The 27,747-nt window shown below is 35.5% G+C and overlaps 1 protein-coding gene across 2 annotated transcripts in view; it reads right to left on the minus strand.

Moving 5' to 3' along the window:
- The window catches only part of PGR (progesterone receptor), a 105,062-nt gene that overhangs the window by 58,109 nt on the left and 19,206 nt on the right, over positions 1–27,747 (minus strand). Inside the window, exon 3 of one of the 2 annotated variants that reach the window (XM_057552785.1) lies at positions 10,233–10,349. The exons of the other annotated variant lie outside the window; for it this stretch is intronic. Within the exon in view, the coding sequence (XP_057408768.1) occupies positions 10,233–10,349 (117 nt within the window). The remainder of the gene's footprint in view (positions 1–10,232; positions 10,350–27,747) is intronic. 2 annotated transcript variants of the gene reach the window in all.

The raw sequence follows: 27,747 nt of genomic DNA on the forward strand, positions 1-27,747 counted from the left end.
TGACTCTATACTCTTACTCTTCGTTACAATGCTATACTATCTCTTAGAAGTGTTTTGAAAATCCTTTTCTAACTGTTGATAAAATTAAAAATTTTAAGGTGGAGTTAATGTATTTGATTAGAATTGGCATAAAATTTTATATAAACTTCTCTTATTGGAAATGTAGAAAATTAAATAACATAAATATTCTCCAGAACACCTAAAAATGATGGATAAAACATAACCAACATTATTTTAAATGCATATCTAAGCTCCTCAAAAAATCAGCAAAACATCAAGGAGTCCAAAATTAAGAATATCTTTATCCACTGACAAAGGGACATGAAAAGGAAGCATGTCTGTTTCATCCTTGGCTCAGTATGTGAAAAAATTCTCCTTTGATCATTTTTAATCATAGGCTTCCCTCACCCAGATATGCAGCTTGAAATTATTCTACCTGCAAGGTATGGGAATACTAGAGGCAAAAAGTGAATATGAAAAGTGGTCCTTCGCTGATGAAATCCCTATGGTAACTGGAAGAATAAAATGAAAATTCTCTCTGGAGAGAAACTCCCTCAATTAAGGCCACACAGGCTTTTACAAAAAATTAAACTCTGCCAAACATGAGTTTATAACCACATTAAAATCACAAAGGACACAATGAGTGAGAAGTAGCAGAAAGAATGAATAGTGTTCTGGATTTGACTCATACTGGCTTGTGAAAACTTATTGTTAAGTGTTCAGGAATTTTGAGAGTCAGTTGTTTAAACCATTGGCAGCCTGAAATTTACCATAGGCGAGTATTTACACCAGAATCATTGGGAAACCCTATAAATGATCAGAGATATTTTTAAACCACCACACCAGAATGGCATAACCAGATCATGAGTTATGAGACCTTGAAATTATTGAATACAAATATTTGCAATAGGTATTTTATAATTATTAAAGATATATGATAAGGGATGAAAACACAAGAAATGGAAAAGCTAGTAAAAAGAAATAGACAAATTTATAAAAGAACCAAGTAGAATGTTTAAAAAAACTACCATCACTAAAATGAAAGAATGGTGAACTGGAAGACAGAACTGATGAAAATTACACAGAATATAGCATAAAAAGATAATGATACAGGAAATGTTAGAAAGGATAAAGAGATATGGAAGATAAATGTGCTAGTCTAATATATGTCTAACAGGTGGTCTGGAGGGAGGAAGAGGCAATGAGGAGGGAAGCAATATTTGAAGAATACTGGGATGGTTTTGATGCTCCCAGAATTTATAAAAGACATTAATTCTCAGATTTAGAAATCGCAATGATTTCCAAGTAGAACAAATAAAACTAAATTTATAACTAGTTATGTTACAGTGAAATTGAAGAACCAAGTATAAAATACATTTTCTACAAATACAGAGAAAATATTACCTCAAAGAAACAAATATTAGATATACAGGAGAATTCTCAGAAAAATGATACAAGCTGGAAGACAGTAGACTGACATTGTTAAGGTGTAGAGGGAAAAAAAAGTCAACCCTAAATTTTATAACCAGCAAAATTATTACTCAAAAATAAAACAGAAATAAAGATATTTTCTGTGGAAAAAATGACTTTAACAAATTCCCACAGAAGAAATAAAAAGTTTAATTCAAAAATAAAGAAACTGAATGAAGCACTGAGCTAGGAAAAAAAATTGAGCAAATAGTTAAACATGTACGTAAATCTATTAGACTGAATAAAATAATAATGAGTATTATTTCTAGATCATGTTCTGAAATGAGTGCTGTTTACTTTGCCATGGCCTCTCTTTCTGCTATTTTTTTTATTTCTGGCAAAAATGTTTTCTATTGAATGGAGACATAAAGTGCTCATGAGATAATGCTGGACCTGTTGCAGAGAAGCAAAAGAAGAATATTATGTTGGATACTGAAGTGTAAGTTTTATGGCAGCCAGAAAGATTTCTGAGAATCAAATGGGGAAATAGAGGGTAAAGCTCAGCAGACAATTAAGTAATAGTGCAAATCCTTTGACATTATAAGAATCATAATAAGCATCACTGTAGTTAGGGTGAATTTACAGGCAACTATCCCAACATTAGGTTATGTCTAGATATATGTTGTTACTTTGGATTAGCAAAAGGATGATGTTGCTGATATCAGTTCACTGGGACTATGCTCTCACAACCCCTTACAGCACTGACTTAGCTTGCTTTCCCTTTTTCAGAATCTAATTCTAGTTCCCATATCAAAATACTTCAAAAAATACTAGAGAATAGGAGCTATAAATTTAAAATAGGTACTTGCCAATAAGTATATTAGACTTGTTTTTAAAAGAGTAAACACCTCCATCTTTCAAACAAATCAGACTGCAAATGGAAGGGAATCTTTGTACCCTTCAATCCTGACTTTTTCTGTTTCTAGAGAATAGTAGATACTGATAGATACAATTGAACAGTTCAGGCTGGCAGCCATAAAAGTAGTCTCTGAAAACTCCCATAAAACTTTAAGCAAAGAAGTGAGAATAAATACTCTAAGGAATATCCTTATCAAGTGCGTATGGGATGGCGTTTAGGGTGAACAATCAGACAGTGACCAAAATACATTATTTAGCTGCAGGTTTCAATGCAGTAAAGTGGGGGGAGCAGTGTGAGAGATACTGTCTCTGGCGGGTGCTGATGCAAACACGAGGGGTTGGGTGGAAAAGGAGGTGCTCATAAGAGGAAGACAAGGAGAGTTCTAAAGAGATAGGTGGCAGGCATCACCCACAGCAATTCCTTCATTAGAGAAGGCAGATTTCATTTTTTATAGTAATTAAAGGCAGAGAGTAGGCACCTATACTGCCAGAAAAGGTGGTGTTAAGTGTCCCAAATTCAAGAATTTTGGAATTCTTCAGAAAAGAAATTGAGACTTTGTTGGCTTCAAGTGTAGGAGGAGGAAAAAGAAAAAGAAAAGAAACCCAACTTTACCACACAACCTGTACTCTGCAGCCCAGAAAGTCATTATCTTTGCCCAGAGAATGAGGTCAATCTAGGTGTAGGAGGAGGTAAGAGAGAAACTGCTTTCTAACATAACCTTTTAAAATTTGAGGATAAGACTCTCTACCAACAAAACAAAACAAAACAAAAACAAACCTATAAAAATAGTCTCCAGCTTTAAAAAAAATCAGCAAATATAACTATGCATTTAATCACTGCTTTATGTAGAAAGCTACTTAGTTTTGAAAGAGCTAATTATTTTATAATAGTTTAGCATTTTTACCACAAATGCAAAATACAGAGCTGTATTCATTCCAGAAAAACATTTTTCTGAGTCATTACACAAAATGTTTTCTAAAGGAAATAAGTTAGAAGCAGAACACCTAAATTAGAAGATATATTACCATCCTTTAGAGTGAACTATCTTTCCTACTCAGTACTGTACAGCAATGAACAAAATGCAGAAGTTCACTGTGACCTGGTGAAGGTAAGGGAAGTGAGTCATTAAAAACAAGAATCATACGCAACTAAGAGAACCAAATAACTCAAACATATTTCTCATAATCAGAACATAGCTGCTGAAGCAAATAAGAACGATCTGCAAATCTATGTCATGACATGTCAAAAACATTAATATTTCTGATCTCTGATATTCTACCATAAGATTATTAACTCTTTTAAAAGTTTTTCAATGTTCTCTCTCTTTTTTTAATGAGATAAAATAGACATATAACATTACATTAGTTTTAGACGTACCACATGATGATTCATTATTTGTGGAACTATTTTTTTTTGTGATGAGAACTTTTAAGATCTATTCTCTTAGAATCTTTCAAATATACAATACAGTATTATTAGCTATAGTCACCAAGCTGTACATTACATATCCATAACTTATTTATTTCATAACTGGAAGTTTGTACCTTTTGGCCATTTTCATTCATTTCACCCTCCCCCATCCCCTGCCTCTGGCATCAAACAATTTGTCCTCTGTACCTTTGAGCTCATTTTTTTTTAGGGTCCACATATAAGTGAGATTATACAGTATTTGTCTTTCTCTGTCTGACTTATTTCACTTAGAATAATGCCCTTAAGTCCCATCCCATCCATGTTGCCAAAAATGGTAAGATTCCACTTTTTTATTGTTGAATAATGTTCCATCGTATATATATAATATACACCACATATTCTTTATTCATTCACCCACCAGTGGACACTTTAGGTTGTTTCCATATTGTAGCTATTGTAAATAATGTTGCAATGAAAAGGCAACTACCTGAATGGGAGAAAATATTTGCAAATCATGTATCCAATTAAAAAATAGGTAGAGGACCTGAATAGGCATTTTTCCAAAGAAGACATACAGATGGCCATGAAAAGGTGCTCAACATCACTAATATCAGGGAAATGAAAATCAAAACCACAATGAGATATCTCCTTGCACCTGTCAGGACGGCTATCATCAAAAAGACAAGAAATAACAAGTGTTGGTAAGGATATGGAGAAAACGGAACCTTCATGCACTGTTGGTGGGAATGTAAATTGGTGCAGCCACTGTGGAAAACAGTATGAAGGTGTTCAAATAAACTAAAGTAGAACTACCATATTATCCAGCAATGCCACTTCTGGGTATTTACCTGAAGAAAATAAAAATACTTACTCGAAAAGATATATGCACTCCTATGTTCACTGCAGCATTATTTACAATAGTCAATGTTCTCTTCTGTTTCATCTTTTGTTATTCAAATGGACTCTATTAGAAATGAGAAACCTAAGAAAAGTGACAAACATGAAGAAGGAAAGAAAAAAGAAGGAAAGATGGAAGGAAACAAGGGAGGAAGAGAACATGGGCTCTACTTTCAGTAGTGTATAGGCAATTATTACTTCGGTGAAACTCTTCTAATTATTGAAGAATTGAACCTTAAGCAACTCTTATCGTCTTTTAAAATAAGTTGTAATTCTCAGTAGACCACAAGTACACTCCCCCTTACTCCAGAAACTTATTACAGGACTAGCAATTAGAATCTAATCCAATAAATTGACTACCTTCTTCCTGGTTTCCATGAGTTGGGTTACTGACTTCCAAACTCTTACCACTGACTATCCCAGGAAGAACAACATCTGGACTGCAACATATCAGGGTGTGCTGCCAGCTTCTTTCTAATAAACCTCTGTGCAAACCTACTTATGAAATAATTAAATGCACCACTATGCTATTTCTCAGTGTGTGATGCTGACCACAGGATTGTAAAGGTTATCTGATGGAAAAAAAAGAGGCAAAGAATTTTGATATATAGCTAATTCCCAGGGGTAAGAACTCATGGTTTTAAGTGTTAGATACCATTATGAATAAACCTTTTTAGCATCACTTTAAAAGACCAATTTAGAGGGCCAAAAAAAGCCAACAATTTGGAAGAAATGTAACTTAAGGAGACTTATTCTACCAGGTATCAATATGTAGCTTGATACCTGTAATATTTCATAGTGTGTGGTAGTGGTGCAGGTATATACAATGGAACAGAACAGAGAAGCCAGGAAGAAAAGCAAAGACATACAGAAATTAGATATATAACGGAAATGGATTAAAAATTCCAGTGGAATTTGTAATTGGAGTACTGTCAGAAAAATATTACAATTACTTTTTATATTTTTAGTAAGGAAATAAAAAGAAATTAAGCACCACTAATATATAATATAATTTGATAGTAGCACATATGTATAATTTACTTATAAATAGACCTGAGTTGGGGGTGAAGGCTGAGAACATTTTTACTTCTACAGGAGTACACTATCAAAAACATATTGAAGACCATGTGTCAATAATTGTGCTCTGGCAACTGGTTATCCATATAGAAAATAAGGTTTTATTCTTGCCTCCCTACCTAAGAAGATACTTGTAGGTAGGTTAAGGACATGAGTGTGAAAAACAGACTTATAAGATTTTAGATGATTTTTAGTAGATTATCTGTACGATTTCAGGGTTAAGAGATATAAAGGGAGAATACTGACACGTGATTATATAAAAATTAGAAAAAAGACATCATAAATAAGGCAAAAATTTAAGACGTAGATTGCAAAGGACTAGTAGAGAGTATAGAGGTAAGTTGTATGGATCAATAAGAAAAAAGACAAACAATCCAGTTGAAAAATGGCCAATAAATATGAACAGCTAATTCATGGAACAGGAAATATAAATGGCCAATAAAGATAGCAATATTTGCCTTCACCACTAATCCAGGACACAAAAATTAAACTGAAATTGGATACCAATTTTATGACCATCGAATTAGAAAAATTTTAAAGTCTGAAAATACCAAGTACAGGTAAGGATGCATAATAACAAGAACTCTCAAACATTGGTGGAAGCAAAGACTCTAGAGGGTAATTTGGTGATTAGGTAACATTTAGTAAGTTTGAAGGTACATAATATCTTAGTGAACCAGACTTAATTCCTTTCTAGATATACAGCCTAGAGAACTTCTCAAATATATGCATAAAGATACAGGTACAAGAATGTTTATTGCTGCATATTTTATAATTATGAAAAATTAGAAATAAATATCCATTAACAGAAGAAAGTGAAAAGCACCATGGAATGTTTGTAAAATGAAGTATCATAGAGAAGTTAAAATGTAACCCTAGCTACATGTACAAATATGAACAAATCTCAAAAACACAACATGGAGTGAAAAAGCAAATTGAAGAAGTACATGTACAGTGTAATGCCATGTATATAAAGTTTAGAAATATTCAATACTGTACTGCATTACTCAAGAATTCATATACAAGAATTATGAGTATGAACACGTTGAGCAATAATTCAGCATACTGGTTATCTGTGAATAAGAAATGAACTTAATGGGTTTAGGGAAGGACAAATCAGAAGTTTCAAAATGCCTGTAATGTCTTATTCCTTATAAAATACAACAAAAATGAAGAAAATATGAAAAATGATCTGATATTAAAAACTGAGTGATGGACACATAGGTGTTTATTCATTTAATATTTTGGTAGGCTTGATATATTCCACAATTAAATAATACAGCAAGTGTTTATTTTATGGGGAATCACTAAAAAAAATCTCTTACAGGACAATCATTAAAACTGTTATATGAATAGGTATTTTTGTCTTAGGATAGATTTCCAATTATATTATTATTACTGTATATGAATTCAAGAAGTGCTACATATCAAACATTTTAGATAAAATGCTGATGAACTCTGGAAAATGATTAGCTGACTTAAAAAATGGCTCTACTGGAGCAAAGGTCCTGCTGCCAAAGGTTTGTGAAATTAGTTGGAATAAAATTGTTTATAAAATGTGAGAGTAGAAAAGCAATACCTCTAAATCAATAGACTTTTGTATGTAATTTAAATATTTGTGTTTAACTAGAATAATAAATGAAATATTATATAAGTAAACACTTGATTATTTCAGCTACATTCCCAGAAGTTTACATATTCATTTTGGTCAGGACACATCTGCATCTTCTAATTGGAAAAATGGGGGACTTGCCCTGTGGTCCAGATAGCCTGGGACAGTGTCAGTTTACATCTGTTATACCAGTTTAATTATTCCTATGCTCCATTTTATTCTCAGCTGTATCCTGATTTGAATGATAAATTTTATGGTCACCAGCAATAAAAGGTAGTTTACTGATTGAAATAAATTATGCAAGGGGAGAAAAATCCATAAGATTTCAGGAGAACTGAGACACAGGACGGTAAGAGAACCTTGCGAACGTGATGGGAACACAAGAAAATTAAGGACAATATGCTCATATTTCTGCCTATTTCTCTTTCTAATCTCTGAGGCTGGGGCTGAAGTCAATTACAACAGCTCTGTGGTCTTGCTGCTGACCCTGCTCTGATGCTACTTTAGACTATGTCCCTGGAATGGACATCCTCCCCTTTCATCCCAGTTCTGAGTCTTCTCTGAAGTTCTCTTCTCCTTGTTACTCTATTTCTTACTGAGCATCTGTCTTGTTGATGGCTAGAACCCAAGTTTCTCTTCTGAACAAACCCAAGTTTCTCAGTGGCTGGGTGTCTCATCATTTTTACTTTGGTCCATCTTAAATCACTTTTCCATTATAATAGTAAGACCATTAAAATAAATGCAATCACAGAATGGAAGACTGCTTCAAGGGCTAGCACCCTTCCTCAAAGTGAAAAACACTACATTAGACCATATCCCCTTTGCCTCTTCCAAACACTCTTTCTTGTGTCCTGGAAATGACTACAGTTGGACTTCATGTTCAAGAATGTATAGAGACCTGTACTTCAAATGACTTCAAAATAATAATCACAAATCTTTAGTGAGCACTTCTTAAACAAGTACTTTGGTGGTAAAACACCAAAATGAAATTCCTGCTTGCAAACAACACAATCTTGGATTAGGAGAAAATCCTTGAATGGGATACCAGTAAACAGTTATAAAGCAATGAGGTGAGTACTATAACGAGAGTATACAAGAAGCTATGGGAAGAGAGTGAATTCTTGGTGCCTCATGTGGGCTGGGGTAGGGTGGCTGGGTCTCATGACTTCCACTTTGGTCAACCTTGCATTGCAAGGGTAGGAATGCTGAAGTAAGTACAATCAGGGCAAGGTCCAATCCAGGCTGGCTCAAGGGCTTTCAATCACCCCAGATATGAAAAGCACTACTTTGAACAGTGTCCCCACAAAACCCCTGCCCCTGCACTGAGTCGGGTGATGGGAAGATTTCACAAAAATCGTGACACTTGAACTTAATATGAAGGATATGTAACAGTTCACAAGGAGTGAAAGGAGAATGGTGCAGGAAAAAGTCAAATGTGTGCAAAGACCGGTGAAAGGTGGTGACTGGAGTGTCGGGTTCCCCAGGGATTGGTGGGAGTAGGGCTTAGAAAAAGAGAGAGCAGTTGCTAGGTGATGAAAGGGCCCATGTGCTGCATTTAGAAATCTGGGCTTTATCCCATGGATGGTCTACAGATGGTTTATTAGAAAGATCACTGGTTCCACTGCATACAGAATAGAGTTCAAACTCCAGATCCCAGCTAGCCCAAGATAGCTTTCAAGCTTCATTTCTTGCTGTTCCCAGTTAACAGATGACTTTCCAGAAAAATCATCACTGGAATGCATCGTTTTTCATTGTAAATACCTTTCTCCTTTTCCACTTATAAAGTTTCTATTCACTCTTTGAAAGCCTCCTCTCTGAAGCTTTTGCCAACTCCCTCAGATAGAATTAATTCATTCTTTTGCTCTACTTGCATAGTAATGTTTGGAACTTCTCTTAAATCACCTACTGTTCTGTTTGATAATTATTTTATTACTGATTAGACTGTATCGTGTTCACAGGCAGCAAAGACAGAACTAAGCAGGGTGCTTAACACAGTGGGCATTCAAAACATATTGGTCTCATACACTCCTTCTCAGAAGGTAACACATACAATTTACGGTACATGATCTGTGTTAGGTGGTATACTGAATATATATTTAAATAGTTATGAAATTTTTAAACCTGTGTTAGGATAATTATAACTACAACATCCAACTCAGGATTTCAGAGACATTATTGCTTTAGGAAATTACTAAATAAAATGAAAATATTAATCAGAGTAAAGGGTTCAGGAGTGATTCTCCTCCCTGATACTCCCCATTAACTGACCCTGCTTAATACATTCCACAGCACTTATCATCATTTGACGTATATATTTATTGCTCCTCCCCCCAGAGTGTAAGCTCCATGAAGACAGGGATTTGGTCCATTTTGTTTGCTTCTAACACTGCCAGAACTTAAAATAGTACCTGGTAAGTGTGAGTGTGCAATATCTAGTTACTTAAAGAGAATGGGGGAGGGAAATAGAAAGGGAGGGGTTGATAGAGAGAGGAAGGGATGGAGATTAATGTACTTAACCAATTCATGGAGTCAGTTTTTGAGCTGGAAGGGACTTCATTGTTCTCACTTTATAGACAAAGAGACTGATGCTCAGAAAGGGTTGGTGGCTTACTCAAGACCGCAAAGGCAGTGAGTAGCAGAGCCTAAACTCCAATCATGTCACTTAATGAGAGGTTGGTGAACATCCCATAACATCTTCTTATAGGCAATATAGACAAATGGAGGTTTACTACTTCTCTATAACAAACTTCAACATGCTGGAAATCCACAGCATTAATGAGATGGTATTGACTGCTTCATCCAGACACCAATAATCAAGACAGAAATAAGAAAACTAGGATTTTCTGATCCACCGTCTTATAATGTAAATATCAGACAGTATGTTATTGATGAAAACATCATCATTACCTCCAAGAACCATGCCAGCCTGACAGCACTTTCTAAGGCGACATGCTGGGCAGTTTTTTCTGCGGATTTTATCAACAATGCAGTCGTTTCTTCCAGCACATAAGTAGTTATGCTGCCCTAAAAAACAAAAAAGTAAAAATTATTTTTATAATATCTAAAGACCACTGGAAAGTTTATGCAGTGACAACTGAAAAAGAGGAGAGGTGCACATTAGCAAGTGCATGACTGTCTCAGCCAGCCTCTTGCTTGCATAGCTGAATGCTGGTAATGCTCCAAACTTGCTCAATACTTTACCCATGCCTTCAGGAGCCTAAATGAGGGGAAATACAGCTTAGAAACCAATTCTAGGACTCCTTTAAAAATATTTTGTAAAAAATTTCTGTGCATCTTACTAATGGCATCAGCATCAGAATGCTCTTAGATCATTGTTATTTAAAGATTAGCTATATGTGGCTGATAAGCATTAGTGTGTTAAGATAGGCAAGTTCTAGTAAAATCTTTTCTTTTTGACATATAAACCTTCAAGAAAACAGATACAGACAATTAAAGAAGTCTCTGTAATAGGCTTTTTATAAAACATATGTGTTTAATTCTTAAAATCCTGGAGATAGCTCACTCTTAAAGGATCTCATGAATTTGAAGAGCATGTAAAAAAAATGGCATTAACTGTACTGACTTTATTGTCTGGTTTATTTTGGCTACAAATTAGAAAACAGGATAATAGAAATTATGACAAAGGGAGAAAAATTTAAAACAATGAGAAGAATTCAATTAAGAAGAGGACAGAAGAATTCCCAAAAAAATAAGGGTAAAACGTGATCCTGGGGTCATTTTGTGTAGGGGAAACCACTTATACCCTTCAAAAAGTCTGGAATAAGAACTTAATATTCAACGATGATGATTATTTAAACCAAAAATATGTTATATTTAATAAGGCATGGAGCAATCTAACTTACTTAGATTAAACAAAAATGAAAAAAAATTTTCAGCTTAAACGTAAATATTTATTAACTAGAAAATTTACTGCTTTGGCACTTCTTATTTTCCAATAAATTCCTATGAAACAGACTGTGAGACTTTTAACATCATCAGCATACTTAAAAATAAAAAATAATTTAAAAAATTATGGAATTTTCCTATAGTATTTTATATTAGTCGACATTAAAATCAGATCCACTCTTTTGGCCAAAGTTTGTAGTACAGGAACACAGAGGTACCTTAAATGTGTGCTTAACTGAGCAGGGAAAAGGTTATGCTCCAATGGCGAATGGCAAAAAGGCCATGTCTATGAGATAGCTAATAACAAAATGGTTCTTGACCTGGGGCATTTTTGGATAAGAACAGACAGACTTTTCTTAAAAATGTATTCCTCCACAAACTTATATTCATGTACTCTCACATACTAGTGTTCATTCTCTTGTTTAGGAGTCCTGGGCATTGAGCTTTCCTCCTAATAAAGGGCAGTTATGAAGCTTCACAGCCATGCCCACTAGATGAGCAGAATGTACTGCATGCTACTTTCTGATCTAACTATGGTTTAATTTTTTTCCACAAGTTATATTTGCAGGCTGCAGGAGTGAGTGTGGAAGTAAAAGTGTGTGTAAGTTTATCTATCTATTTACCTATTGATCTATCATCATTTATCTAGACTCTACACTGATTTCTCACAAGAAGAGAGAACAGACAATAGAAAGCAAGATTTTCCGTGCTATTCAGAGAACAAACTTAAACAGTGTCAGAGATGTAATTGTTGTTTGAAGGGAGGGTGTTCTACTCTCTGCTCCTCTGTCATGAATATCCAGAAAAAAATCCTGAACCATAAGCAGCTGTAATGCTGCTAAGTTTTCTCATTTCTGTTTCTTAAATGATTTACAACAGCACCCCTTTCAGTGTTTCAGAGAAAGAGTCCCCATTAGAGGGCACTCAGTCTGTTCCTGAAACCATTCCTTCCTACCTGCTTTCAAATCTTCATCATCCACTTCCCCCTTTCTCTCCTAAAATCTTTATTTTCTCCCCCTCCAATGATGTCCTCCTTTCTCCTCAAGTTTTTCCATTTCAAAAATTCCAGCATCAAGGAAAAAAAAAGCTGTCTCACTCTAAAGTCTCCTTGACTTCATCCCTTTCTTTGTCATCTAAGTTGCTGAAAAAGTCATCTATATTTGCAGTCTTTATTCAATTTCCTTTACTCCTCAGCATACTGTAATTTGGCTTATACATTCACTGTTCTTATAAAGTGGAGTAACGTTGTCAAAGCTTTCTTCATTCCTAAATACAGTGAATTCTTCCTTGACTTTCTGTACAATTTGCCGTGGGTGATTTCTCTCCACACCTGTCCCCCATTTTATTTGAAGCATGTCTCTTCTGACTTTTCATCTTCTTTCCAACAGTTCAGTTTAAGTTCCCACTGCCGATCCCTCTTCCTTTGCCTATTCCTTATACGTTGTATTCCACTGTACACACTAGGTGGGGAGTCTCATCATCTCTGCATGGCTCCAAAATCTCATCCTGAGCTCTGACCTTCCAACTACCTCTCTGTAGGTACCTCAAACTTAAAATATATGAAAAAGAATTCAGTGATTATCTGGTCAAATCGTTCATTTCATAAATTGTATCATCAGAGAAATTTTGTAACAAATTAAGGAAATTCAAAACAGAAAATCATCTACAATCCCATTATCATGCAACTATTTTCATTTTCGTGTTTTCTTCCAGTCTGTCTATACAGACCTAGAAGTTATTTAACATCTATTTGTTAACATTTGTTAAGTAAATATATATACACTTTTACAAAATCCTCATTAATTCAACAAATATTTATTGAGTGTTTATTGAGTATGTCCCAACACTGTTTTTTGAATAATCCCTTTTCGCCACTGAATTGAAATTCCATCTTAACTGCTGATACTGCAGTGCTGAAGAGCAGTTACTGAAGTCAGATTGTTTGTTCAAAGCTCATATCTGAAACCTACAATCTGTAAGATAATAATAATAACAACAACAGACAATTACTAAACACTTACTATGTGCTAGGCACTGTTACAAGCTATTTGCATATATTAACTCATTTAATCATCACAGCAACCTTGGGAGGTATTATTACTCCCATTTTATAAAATTAACTGAGGCACAGATAAGTTAAGTAATATGCTTAAGGTCACACAACTAGACATTTTAGCTTAATTAACCCAAGAGGTTGTATAGGAAGTTAAGGGTATGAACTTTGGAGCAATACTGCTTAAGTTCGAAATTCAACCTCACTACTTATTAGCTGGGTGACCTATGGCAAGTAAAAGGAAGATAATGTTAGTACCTTGGGCCACATTTAAGGACTAAATGAGCTCATGTAAGGGCTTAGAAGAGTCTGGTATATAGCAAGTACTTAATGACTGTCTACTACAATTATGATTATTATCACATCCCTAAATGTCAAATACAGGTAGATCTGTTCTAGATATGACCCAAGAATTTTGTACCTAGCCAAGTTATTCGCTTTTAAAGGCAATTGAAAGACATTCTCACATATGCATAAAATCAGGATATAAGGCCCTGATATACTACGATTCCTAAAGAGATTCCTAAAGATGTAACCTAGCCAACAATAGATGAGTTACAATAGAGAATGCATGAGAGAAGAAGTCTGGTGTGAAAGGATTGATAACAGGTTCTAAATAAGTTGAAATATATATTTAAGTATAAATAAAGAAATTATAGTTACCAAATAGAATGCAATCCTTATAACTCTTGGGGGCAAAAACGATAAGCATTTCAAGATTTGATGTTTGATGGGAAGGAATATCTCTGGTAATTAATGCTACCGGCCTGAAGTCACTACCTTGAGGAATTGGCATGACTCATATCAACATAGATTCATATAAAGAATGGAATGACAACGAAATCTGGAAGCTCAGTCCACTCTAAGCTATGGTTACGTTTAACACTAATTTGGGGCTGTCAAAACTGCAAAGCAGCTACAGCATCATGCAAGCAAATATAGGGGGTATAGTTAGAGGTTAATCTTCTCTAAGAGATCTTTTGGCATAAAAATGTCGCAGCCAGCCAATCCCAACTACAGATGACTAAAATAAGCTGGCATGGGGCCCAGGCCTGCCTCCTACCACAACATTTGGCCTGGACTCAGAGCCACCAAGAAGGCAAGGGATGTAGAAAGGACCACTCCATCACATGCGTCAATCCACCAAGTACCTGGCTGTATATGCAGATGAAGAAAGTTCACACCTAAAAGCATTGGCTCTGTTACAACATTATCTGGGAAGTCTGCAAAATACTAAACTCTGGTGGGTGCAAATCCAACATAATGTCTGTTGCTACCACTTTTCTTCAGACAGTAGTCCCAAATTTATATCCTGGCTTCAAAAAACACATCCACGTCCAGATCCACTTGCTGATTTCTTGTAAGTCACAGATTGATGGTTCAAATTGCATATTGCTACTGTTCCAGAGTCCAACATAACATTGTCGCTATACAATGAGTCTATAAAAAGTAACTGTATTAAACCACTCTATGCATTCTACTTTCTAACGTCCTTGCTGTCTACCCACACCATCACCCTCAGGAGTTACAAGACATTCAGGAGTATTTATAAGCTATGGGTCACCACAAACAGAAAGAGGGGCATAATGATCAACAATAGGAGAGTTTACCCAAATAAGAGATACTATCTACATCTCCCTCTTAATATATACAGCATTTGCCCCTGTTGAAAACCAGAGAACTATTACCTGAAGTCTGTAATAGAGCACCATTTTTTCTTTCTCCTTGGAAAACCTCTTACCTCCTTTATGGTGGGAAAAGTGAAAGATGAGTACTAACTACTATGTCTTTTCTTTTTAATTACTTACTCTCTTATTTTCTTTATGCTCCAATTGTACTACATTGTACAACATCATTGTATTTCCCCAAACTCTCTAATGTCTCTATGACTCTCCTCCCTTTTCCAAATTTATTTGCTTGGCAAACTCTTACTCATCTTTCAATTCTGGTCTTAACTGACTGATCCTAGAAAGGTGTGGATTTTCTTCTGTTGTGCAACTGCACATTCTATATCTTCCTCTTATAAATGCTGTGTGCCTGTTTCCCCTACACTCTGTGAGAGTAGAAACTAGGTCTTTAGATCCTTGTGTCTAGTAAGAGTTTGGTAAATGTTTGTTGAATACATGTAAACCTAATTATATGCATTATTTCACCAACAGTCATAAATATATTTATAATCAACAATATAAGGTCTATAATAATATTTCACTTATTGTCATAAAAATCACTTGCTCCAGATTTTTATTTACCACCTTTCAACATTTATTTTTATTACAGAATGCCTTTTATTTCAGTAAATTCCTTGCCTTTTTATACCAGTAAACCATAAGTTACATGTAGAGCCTTAAACAAGCTTATTTTTAATATCTATCTTTGCCAAAACATAAGTATTCTAAACTATCTCTGAAAAACATATGTTTAACAATGTAAAATAGGGATTATTGAATGGTTATATCTATATACTGTTTCTAATTGGTCTCTATATTTAACATTTTAATATAACTCCAAGTGTTACTATTATTTTAAAAATCATATTCTGTGAAAATAAAAGCACTATTAAAATGTGATTAGCACTATTAAAATATGATCATTTTATTTGTCTAGTGATGTACAAAAATTTTAGATACAGGACAAATAAAATTCCATTTTAATTGAAATGAATCTCTTTATTATAAGCTAGAAAGAGATTTACCTTTAAAATAAGAAATCTATAGTATTTGTGTTGCCTCTCCGAGCACAAGTGAACACATTTCAATTTAGTTTGAGAAAAGTCACCATTTTTCATGGTTCTTTATGAAAAGGAGAGGGAAATATGTAGCAAAATGACAGGAGAAATAAGTATATGTTCAACAGATAAAGGAGCAAAGAAGAAAAAGTATGATATAACCCACCAAAATTTGGGCTTGAGGTAATATAAGCTAGTGCAAACGGGAACACTCTTTCCACCACAAATAAACAAATAGTGGATAAACTATGGTAGAAGCATGTTGTCAAATTACAGTCAAGGAAGAGCAAAGGAAGGAAGAAAGGAAGGAAGGGAGGGAGGGAGGGAGGAAGGAAGGAAGGAAGGGAATTTCATAAGTCAGAAAAAAGAAAGATATGAAAGCCAGAGGGGTAAACTTGAGTGAACTTTGCAGTAATGCAAAAACATTTCAGATGCAGATATAGGACCTAGGAGCCAAAAGCTGGGGTTTGAAGCCCACGAGGGTTTGGGATATGTGACATCAAGCTTAATGGGAGAACGGGGCAGGAACTGAAGCTGGCACAAAATGGAGACTCTCAAAAGGCTGTCTTATTCATGAAAATAGTGCTCAAAAACACTACCAAGGATATTTTTAAAATATTTTTTAAAGAATATTTCATCGAAGCCAGGAACCTGTCCAAAACTTTGAGTTGGGAGAGGAGTTATTATCCATGACTAAAAACAACAAACAAACAAAAATCTTGGTCTTTACGGGAGATGATTTTCACTACCACACGGTGTATAAACCTGCGCCACGGAACAAATACTGGTCCAGGACCAGTGAAATTTCCAGGATCCTCAGAGAGGCACATACAAAACTTACCTTGTAAGGATAGGTATGCACATATGAAAAAAAAATTGTACAAGAATATTTATAGAAACAGTGTTCATAAATAGCCCCAAATTGAAAACAACCCAAATGATCATCTACAGCATAATATAGAAACAAACTCTATTTTTTTTCATTCAATGCATCATACAGTAATGAGAATGAATGTCTAGCCCATGCAAAAATGTGAATGGACTCCATGAGTATAATGTTACGTGAAAGAGCTAGACACAGGAAAATGTATGACTCCATTAATATAACGTTCCAAAACAGTTAAAACTATCTATGATGTTAGAAGCCAGGATGGTAGTTACTTTTAGGGAGTGATTAGAAGGGGTGCAAGGGGACTTTTGGAAAGCTAATGATTTAAAAAAAATTTTTGGCCTGGGTGATGGTAACAAGGTTTCCATGGTTTGCTTAGTAATAATTCATTAAGATCTACACCTTTAATTTGAGCACTCTTCTGAAGGTATTTTTGTCAATAAAAAATTTCCTTCTTTCTTTTTTAAAATGGTTCCACCTATGAGGACAGCCTAGAAGGCATTGTGGTCCAACAGAGGGAGTCTGCCTAGGGCTGACCACTGGAAGTACAGAGGCTAAGGAGTCCAGAAAAGAAGAGAGGCATCACCTTTATTGCAGGACTACAGTTGGGGCTTCCCAGTGAAATATCCCCAAGAATCCTACCAAAGTATCTTGCCGGAGAAAGAGTCAACTACAATCATCCACCAAACACAGAGAACTCCAGTGACAGTCATGTATGTACCTGCCGTGTACAATTGTGCCTTTCCCTTCAACCCCTCTTCCCGTGCCTTAGCCCTGAAAAGGTCAAAATCAGCTGCTAATCGGTCTTAATGTGTGTGAGCAGGGTGAGAAGGAGGTGATCTTGTTCTTTCTTCCCTGCAGGCTTCAGGCCCCAGGCCCCAAGCAGTGCTGAGCTGGGGCAAAGGAGAAATCCTAAATTAGATGAGAGTTTGTAATTTTTACTGTATTGCTGGCCTGCACATTTTGATCCTGAAATAAGATTGTTCTTCTGATTAAAAACTATATGATTGGACTAAGATTTCATGCAGAGGGTGGAAGAATAAAGGTCATGCTAATATTGGTATTTTGAAAAAAAGTGTATGTGTGTGTGTGTATAAAACAATCAGGGAACTATTTTAATGTTGCTAGTAATATAAGTGTAAACCAGTGGTTCTCAACCAGAGGCAATTTTGCCTCCATTCCCCACCTCCACTCTGGGACATTTCACAGTGCCTGGGGATGCTTTTGTTTTACACAACTGAGGGGTTTGGTGCTACTGAGGAGAGGCCAGGGATGTTGCTAAACGTCCTACAATGCACAGGAGAATCCCCACAATAAAGAATTAACTGGCCCAAAATACTAACAGTGCCAAGCTTGAGATATCTTGGTGTTAACTCATGATTGCCCCGCTTTTTCAAAAAGATGTATTTTCTAGGTCTGTCCATTGAAAATGCCCAGAAGCAAAAACAACCATAGCATCAATAAACACTAGGATCCAGACTGATCGTCAGGTCTAATATCATTTTCATCTGAAAGCAACCAGGGCTCCTTGGAGAAGTGGCTGATACAGGACTGGGATACTTTGTTGTGACAGAGTTTCATGTTATTGAGAGTTAATGAAATGTGTCAAAGCCACATTGACCAAAGATAAGACAATTTCTACATCAAAAAGAATTTGGATTAAGTGATTAAAACACATTGACTATATATAGTTTAAGTGATTAAAGCACATTGACTATATAAAAAGCCATGAGTACAAAATGAACTCATTGGAAACTACTGGAGGTTGCTAGGGCATAAACTCATTACTTTGAAAATTGATAATTAAAAAGAAATAATTAAGCAACTTATAGGTCTTCCAGTATAAATTTTAAGATTACCAAATTGCCTTTTGGAAGAGAGAAAGAATAAAAAGATTTTATAGATCATAAAATTAGAAGGAATAATAGAAGTAGAATACAACCCTTTCGCAATCTCTAAGGAAATGACCACCACCTGAGAAGTATGAAAAGACAGTTAAAAAACTCCTCCATTTTCCCATTACATATCTGTGTGATGCCATGTTTTCTTTATATGCTTCAACCAAAACAACACATTGCAACAGATTAAATGTAGAAGGTATGAGACACAGCTGCATTCTATTAAGGCAGACATTAAAATGACTTTTAAAAATGTAAAATAATGTCACTGCTGTCATTAAATTTTTTTGGTTTGGAAAATTAACATCTCATGGGTTTGCTATTTTTTAAGTGAGTTAATAAAAAATGTTTTTAACATTATCAGTTTTAGTTCTAATATGACAAATATTGATAGATATGATCCACATAACAAAAACTCTTTGGGTTCTCCATAATTTTTAAGCATGTAAAAAGATTATGAGACCAGAGTGTTTGAGAACCACTGGCCTATGTATGATTCTTCTCAAAATATTTAATCTGAATCTAATCATGTGGGAAAAAAATCAGACAAATCCAGACTGTGAGAATTTCTACAACAGCTGGCCTGGACTCCTTAAAAATGTTAAAGTCCTGAAAGAGAAAAAAAAAGGTGGAAGGTCTTTTTAGATTAAAGACTTAGAGACTTGTTAGCCAAAAGAAATACATAGTTCTTGATTGGATCCTGCATGAAAAAACAATCTATATGGGACATTTTGGGAACAATTGGGAAAATCTGAAAACTAGCTATATATTAGATAAAATTATTATACCAATGTTAAACTTTGCAGTGTGATAATAATATTGTGGTTATATTGTTGTTGTCCTTAGGAACACATTTTTGAAATCTTGAGAGGTGAAATACTACATCTGCAACTTACTTTCAAATAGTTGAGTACAGATATTCATTTACCAGTATTCTTCTGAATTTTCTAGAAGCAAAGTATTCTGAAGACACATACAGAATGAGATAAAGGTTTGGACCAGTTTTTCATATTAGCCAAACAGGGGCTGGTCATATAAAACCAGAGTGAAGAGAGGGGGGAAGAATGAAAATCTGGCAGAGTGTGAAAAAAGCTGGACAATCATAAACCAGTAAGTTTTAAAGTATCTTAATGTAAGATTCAAGGGTTCTTGAGTAAAGTGAAGAAAAAAGGTGTAGGGGGAGGGGGAGAAGGAAGGAGACAAAATTTTATCGACCCACACTATGGGTAAGTATACTGGGAACTTAAATGGTTTATTTCATGTAATCCTTATAAATAAAATAGACATGACACAGGTATTTAATTTTCCCAAGGGGAAATGGCTAGTAAGATACATGGAAATACCTAAAGATAGAGTAGATATAAGAGGCTCAGGCTGGGAACAAAGAGGGCACACAATATGTTCTTTGAGAACAGAGACACCTGTACTGGGCACCAGACATGAGCATGGCACTTGCAAGGGCTGCTCTGGAGAGTTACATCACCCTGGCATGTAGCAAGGGCCAGAGAAAGTCACCTCCCATCTCTTAAACAAGAGTGTTGCTAAGCTTCATCCTGAACCAGAGGGCACCCCAGGAATCCAATTTCACATATGTGAGAATGTATGTTGCCTTCACCCAAGAATAGCAACTCAGCTTGATGGCAATATCCCAGAATTTAGTGCTTCAAACAGGAAGTCTAACGTCAGCCCAATTTTTATTTCCTGGTAGTTAACCAGTTATTTTTTTTCTTGTTTAGATTCATGGAGCATGTATTTTTTCTATGTAAAATGAAAAACTTGTTCAATATATGCAAAGATAGAGCTTTTTACATTATATCTGTTTGGGGCAGAGTGAGCTATTTTGATGTACAGAATAAAATTTTTATTTAACTATTTAATCTACTTCTGTCATCCAAGTTCTATCACCTACTAACTATAAATCCTTGAATAAATCAGTTAACTTCTTGGTGCTTCATTTTCCACATCTATAATAGTTAAAAAGCTATTTGAGAGTTGAATAAAATAACGTGTTAACACGTACCACTATGACAAACATAGAATAAATGCTTAATAGGTAGTAATTATGATAGTTCAGTAAACAAATACTTATTGAATATCTTCCATGTCTTGGCATTATTCTAGGTGATGATGATAAGATCCCAGGAGCCTACTTTTCATAATCAGTTAATAATTTTGTTTAACTTGTTTTTTAGTTTATTTTTCAGAAACACTGATTATTTATAGGTTGGATATCTGCTCTCTATTCATCATATCTGTTATTCAACAACACAGTGATAAGACCATATGCCTTATAGTCAAATAGACTCCCACTCAAATTCTAGTTCCATCACTAGCTACACCTTGAGAAAATTAGTTTTCCCACCTATAAAATGGAAATAAACACTATAAAAGGCTGTTATATGGATCAAATGAGCTAAATTAGATAAAATAGCACACAGAGTACTACATAGTCAAAACAATAAATCACAGGTTGAAATTTTCACCAATTTGTCATTTTTCCTTCATTGTGAAATAACACTTTAAATATGAACTCTACATAACTGATTTTATTTTCTGCTCTTTATGGATTCCAATACAGAGTTTAAATCTGCTATTACATTTTTGGATCCTACTGTGGCATTTTCTTATCTCATCCAGCTACATTTTCATCTCATCTAGTTCTTTCCTATGAAATTCATTCTTGTTTTGCAGACACTGTCATCTTTTGTCTTAATAACTGAAAGCAGATTATTACCCAAATTTTTCTTCTGTTTCTTTTAGCAAATCAATTTTAAATAAGCTTTTTCCTAAAATTAAATCTATGTATTACTAATAGAGGTGTTAAACAACTTGAAATACTCTAGTGGAGGAATGTGACTGTTAAATGAGAGACTGGAAGTCACCAAAGTTTGTTCCAGGACATTCACTGAAGCTGGAAGTTAGAATGAGTTGGATGAGTGCAGAGTGTCAAGAAACAAAATTAGAATGGAAAGAGCCAATTGCCAACATCCTGAGAGTTGGCTTGGATTGTCTGAGGAAACTAGTAAGGTTAGAGCTGCCCCAGTCAGCGAGAATCGTAGTGGAGAGGAAGGTCAGAGTGCAATGGGGCTCAGATCCTGTAGAGCCTTGGAGACCACTGTAAGAACTTTGGCTTTTCTCTGAAAGAAATATAGTGCCATTGCAGAGTTTTGAGTAGAGGAGTTACATGATCTGGCTTAAATTTTAACAGTATCACTTTGGCTTCTAGGTTGAATATAGACTCTAGGAGGACAAGAGTAGAAATGAGACCAGTTAAGAGGCTGTTGAAATAAATCCAAAGGAGAACAATTGTGGCTTGAAACCAAGTGGTCAGTGGAGGCGGTGATAAGAGATCAGATTCTGGATATAATCTGAAAAAGGAACTAAATAGTTTATAGAATCTTACCAAGTGACATTCCAATATTTAATTTTTTAAAGGCCTCAATGCTACCATTCAAAATTGTTTCCTCTTCTTTCTTGTCTTCATCACTTTTAAATTTAAATTCTTTCTGACTATGTATCAGCTTTTCATCCATTCTTCCTTAGGCTAGTTCTACTGCTCTGTTTATAAACAAAATGATGCCTCCAGATCTGTTCTGAACTCTCTCCTAATTATCCACATATCTTTAAAGTTGTAAAAGACTAAATTGTATGCAGCATCCAATTAGTTACACCTGGTACTTTTAATTCTATTTAGATAACCTGTAGGCATTTAGGGGAGGTAAGGGATTACATACAAAATTTTTAAAAGCCACACAATTATTTGACCTTAAGAAAATTTCACATACTACTGAGAAAGTAGGTGTTTAAGACATCTCTATATTGATAAAAAATATGAAAAAATCACAAAACTCTATGTCAACAAGGTTGTTTAAATCACTGTACCACTCTGATGCAAGATTATGACTCTTTACACACATGTAAATGCTTCTTTCCCTCATATTTTTATAGTTTACTTTTTCTCTTGAGTATAGTAATCCTGAATTTATCATTGTTCAACTTCATTATTTTGTTCAAATTTCTGTTTAGGCATATCAAGTGACTTAAGATTCTGTTATAATTCTCTTGAGTCACTCCAGTCTCACCTGAAATTGGCTTTGTGAAAAACTAGAATTATATGGACAATTAATTAGCGTTTTCCTACTCGTTGTTTAGGTCTAGGCCCCCAAATATATGACTGTACTACTACCAGATTGTTAAGAGTTTTATGATAAATCTCTTAATCGTGTCTTACTTCAAATAGTGCTGAATGGTGTGGTTAGTTTTTGGAGTCTGGCAGAACGAGCTCTACCACTAACTGGCTGGGTGACCTTAGCAAGTTTACCTTCCCTCCCTGTCTCAATTCTCATATCAGCAGAGTGGGGATGGTAACAGTAACTCCTCAAACAACTCCTAACTGAGAATTAAAGGAAATAATGAAAACAGTACCATGTTTCTACTATTGTTTCCGGTATAGAATAAAGACACAAAAAGAGTCTCCACCCTTCTATAACAGGGAAGAACAAAGTCTGACTCCATGTTGGATCTGTTACTTTTACTTTGACCTTTGCTTTCCATTGCTTTTGTTCTGTCTATAGCTATAGGCATACATAATGGCCTGCCTCGGGGAACCCTGACCCTCTGCCTGAATGTTAAACTAAAGTGCCTTTGTTCAGTTCACAGGGAAACACCCTGACCCTGCCCACCTGTGAATGGCTGCAGAAAATAAGAAATTAACACATGCCCTCCCCAAGGCTGGCCAAAACCAGGAGATATTTTGCAAGACTTGGGGCCTTTTTAACTTTACTTCCTCACCTCCTCTCCCTCTCTGTTCTATAAAAGAAACTAGCATGGTGACCCCGATAAGATGGTACTCTAGGACGCTAGTCCGACATCTTCTCAGACACCTGGCTTTCCAAATAAAGTCGCTATTCCTTGCCTCAATACCTCATCTCCCAATTTATTGGCCTGTTGTGCAGTAAGCAGGTCGAGCCTGGACTTGGTAACACTTCCTCCTTTTCCTCTCACATTTTTTAGAATTCTTTCTGGAGAAGGGAATATTTTTGGTAGGGGCAACTGCCCATCTGCCCTCTACACTTTAACTTCACTGCTTCAGGGAATGAAAAGTAGTTTCTCAGCAAAGGTAAAGGTCCCTGATCTAGATCAAATAGTATTTTAAATCATCTTAGAATTGCCCTCCTGGCATAACTTTTTGCCCATCTTCACCATTGCTTCTACAGTTACCTTCTCAAAAACGAAGCTGATCTTGCTACCTCCCAGATTAAAGACTCTGGCTCCCCTTCTGAGTAAAGCAGTACTTTATTATGCATAAGAAAAAGCTGAGCAGGTCACTGAAATGCAGATTTCTGAGTTCTTTTCCTAGACATTTTGATTCAGCATATCTGGGTTGAGGCTCAGAAATCTGCATTTTAAACCAGTACTCCAGGTACTGGTTCCCAGGCAGAAAGGTTTGAAGACCAAAATGGGAGGAACACTGGCTTACCAAACAAAATCCAAAGTAAATTAGGAGATAACTTTTGGACTGAATAGTTCAAGATGTTCAGTAGTCATCTGTGAAGATATCAAGTTGACAGCCAGATATATGAGTCTAGAGTTCAGCAGAAAAGTCTGGGCTAGAGATAAAAATTTGGGTGTGATCAGGATATGGATGATTTATCTAAAGTCATGAGACTAGATTAGCTCTCTGAGGAAGTAAGTATAAAAACAGAAAGGAAGGGGTCCAAATACTGAGCACTGGGCCCTCCAATGTTAAAAGCTAAAGGAGAAGAGGAGACTGAACAGGAACAAGTGAGGAAAATCAAGAGTGTCGTGTCCTGAAAGCCAAGTGAAGAAAGCATTTCCAGGAAGGTGGAGCGATCAACTGTCAAATGCCACCAATAGATCAAATAGGATGGGACTAAGAATTGCCCACCAGATTTTGCAATGTGGTAATCTTGACAAGGGAAGTCTTGGTGAAGTAAGTGTAAGAGACAGAAGACTGACTGGATTAGGCTTAAGAGAGAACGGGAGAAAAAAAATTTTTGGAGGAGTTTGGCTGCAAAAGGAGTAGAGAAATGGTTGGTAGCTGAAGGATGAGAAAATTAACAGAAGTATTTTGGTTTTATTTTATTTTAAGATGGGAGAAATAATAGCATGTTTACATGCTGATGAGAATGATCAATGAGAGAGGGGAAAAAATGATTCAGGGAGGAGAAAAATTGCTAGAGCCTGCCCTTGAGTCATCAGGAGAAGACTGGACCTAATGCACAAGGGCAGAAGGCTGGCCTTGGGGAGGAGTGCAGATCCCTAGTAACAGGAGGAAAAGTCAATTATGGGTTAGATGCCACCAGGAGTACATGGGATGGTAGCAGTTTCTGGAAGTTTTCTTAGAAAGTTAGGAAGCCAGGTCATCAGCTGAAAGTGAGGATGGGAGAGTGTTGGAAGGCTGAGAAGAAGGAGAAGGTGGAAGACAGTCATCCAGAAACCATGAATGGACTGTTTGCAGGACAGGTTATTTAGTCAAATATTCATTTTTCAATTCTACCTATCAATTATGCAAAGTTTCTTTTCCCCTGAAATTCAGCTAGCAAATTTGTACCCTCCCTAATGTAAATTAGTTTTCGTTACAAATAATTAGGACAAAGAGGCACTAAATAATGGATAAGAAGAAACGTAATGGATAAGAGAGAAGGTTCTCTGGGTTCCAATCTCAGCTTTGCCATTTATTCACTATTTGCCTGTCCAAGTGAGTTAACCACCTTGCGCTTCACGTAATACATTTAGCCAAGCTCCTGGTATGTAATTAGTGTTATATAAATGCCACTATTACTACTAAATATAATAATCATTGACACCCTGGAAGATATTTTTTAGGAAGTTAGAAAATTCTATTTCCAAGTGTATGTACTTATGAAACTTTTTATCTATAATGTACTCATGATGCCTTCACAACAAAACCAAATAACAGAATCATCTACAGACACCTGTTTTTCAAAATGCTCTCTACATCACAAAGCTCTCTTGCAAAAGGGAATCACTTCTGTTTTTCTATCCAAAACATTGTCTTTAACTTGAAGGGGCAGATCAAGTGTCCCTTCTGCTAAGTAGCATACTATTGAAACACTTGTTATCATAGGAAAGGTCAGCAATTTGGAACACATATACTTTTATAAAGAAAAATATGTAGCTTATCTTTAAACCTGACAACTCCTTTAAAGTACTGTGCAATGAGAAAACCATGGTGCGGTAAAAGATTTTCATTGTCACGCTTCACTATGTTGCAAAGTATTGTTATGATTCTACTGTATCTTAAGGGCCTTGTGTTGAAAATCTGCCACAGTAATGACATCTTTCAGAGCTTTGTTCACTTAAAATTCCCACTTATTTACTGCAACATATATCTTACCTATGAAGGAAGCAGTAAATGAATTTCATAAATGATGCTACCTGTAACCTTAACTTGAACCTTTTTTTTTTTAATATCACAGCAAAAATCCTATCAGTGGTTTATGCAGCCTTTCCATAAAACATTCATTTAGTAAAGAAGGCAGTTACTATTGAGACTACATCTTTGCTTTACAGACTCATCAAAAACACTTTTTCTGTATATTTCATTCTTGAAATGAAACCTAGCAACCAGTAAAATCCCATCATAAGGCAGCTAGTGATAATGAGATAATGTTAACTCAGATTAACTCTCAAACAGCTCCTGTCCTCCAGCCATCTCCGATTCTTAAAAATCAAGAGGAGAGTGAGGCTGGGCAGAGAAAAGGCAGGCAACTGCATCAACCTTGATATGTGCTAGTCGCCCTAGGTAGACCAACAAAATGGGTAGTAACCAACCAGATTTCCTGGACTCTCTGACCATGAGATCCAGAATCTTTTCCATTGGTGTAAAGGCACTAGTTTTAAACCATTGGTTTAAGCATGGTGTAAAAATAACAATTGAGACTAGATGCATTTGGACTGCACAGTGGACTGCCTGAGATCCAATCATTTCATTAGCCTCGAGTAACACAACCGCAAAGTTTACTAAATTGAATTTTTTGGTGATTACCTTTTGGCAGTAACTCATTGTAATACCAACCAAGACATGTGAAACTCTGTGTTCTTTCTTTTGTCTAATAAACCTCCCACACTATAATTTTTCTAATATTTATTTTTTTAAAATCTTGAGCAATGTTTTCTATATATTTTCCAAAAGTATTTGCTGAATGCATTTTAGCTGGCCACCCAGTTATTTTACATGTATTTTTTGTTTTATTTTAGAGGTACTATTTCAGTCATTTATTCTATAGTAGGAAGAACAGCAAAAACCTGTGTATGTGGGTTTTTCCTTAGAAACCCTCAAAAGAGGCTTCTAAACATTTTTCATTAGGTTAGATGCAATTTGTGAATGACTAAATTGAGTATTTCATGACCTTAAACATTGCTAAAAAATTGTACAGGTTGTCCTCAGGTTCTAAATAACTAAATTTTTAATGCCTAGTTTACAATAATGGCTTCATACAGTTATTAGCCAAGATCTCTAGCAAAACATATTCTTAGAGCAAGGTTCATTTTTTATGATAATGTATATAAATCCATATTTCAAATTGTTGTCTTGATAAATTCTAATTTTTTCAATTTCATGACAGGCCTGACTACATTGTCTAGAGCGCTACATCTGAGGAACTATTACTAGAGTTAGGGGAATTCCAGCCCCGCCATTTTTCTTGTTCACTGTGCTTAATTAATTGGTATTATCTTTAATCTGTGGTTTGTTTGCAGATCCAGGTAAGCTGCAGTACTTTGCCATACCTGAAGCATGAATTAAGGGGGGAATTTGCATTCGTCAACACCTCTGCACCATGGAACTTGGGCACCTCCATTAGGAGGCCTTGCACTCCAAAAGCCTTTGACGTATGCTTTGAAAGAGCATGCCAGGACAGATACCATTGATATCAATGATTCATTTCTTATTTTTGAATAATAAT

The sequence above is a fragment of the Balaenoptera acutorostrata genome, chromosome 9 (assembly GCF_949987535.1).
Source record: "Balaenoptera acutorostrata chromosome 9, mBalAcu1.1, whole genome shotgun sequence".
NCBI lineage: Eukaryota > Metazoa > Chordata > Mammalia > Artiodactyla > Balaenopteridae > Balaenoptera > Balaenoptera acutorostrata.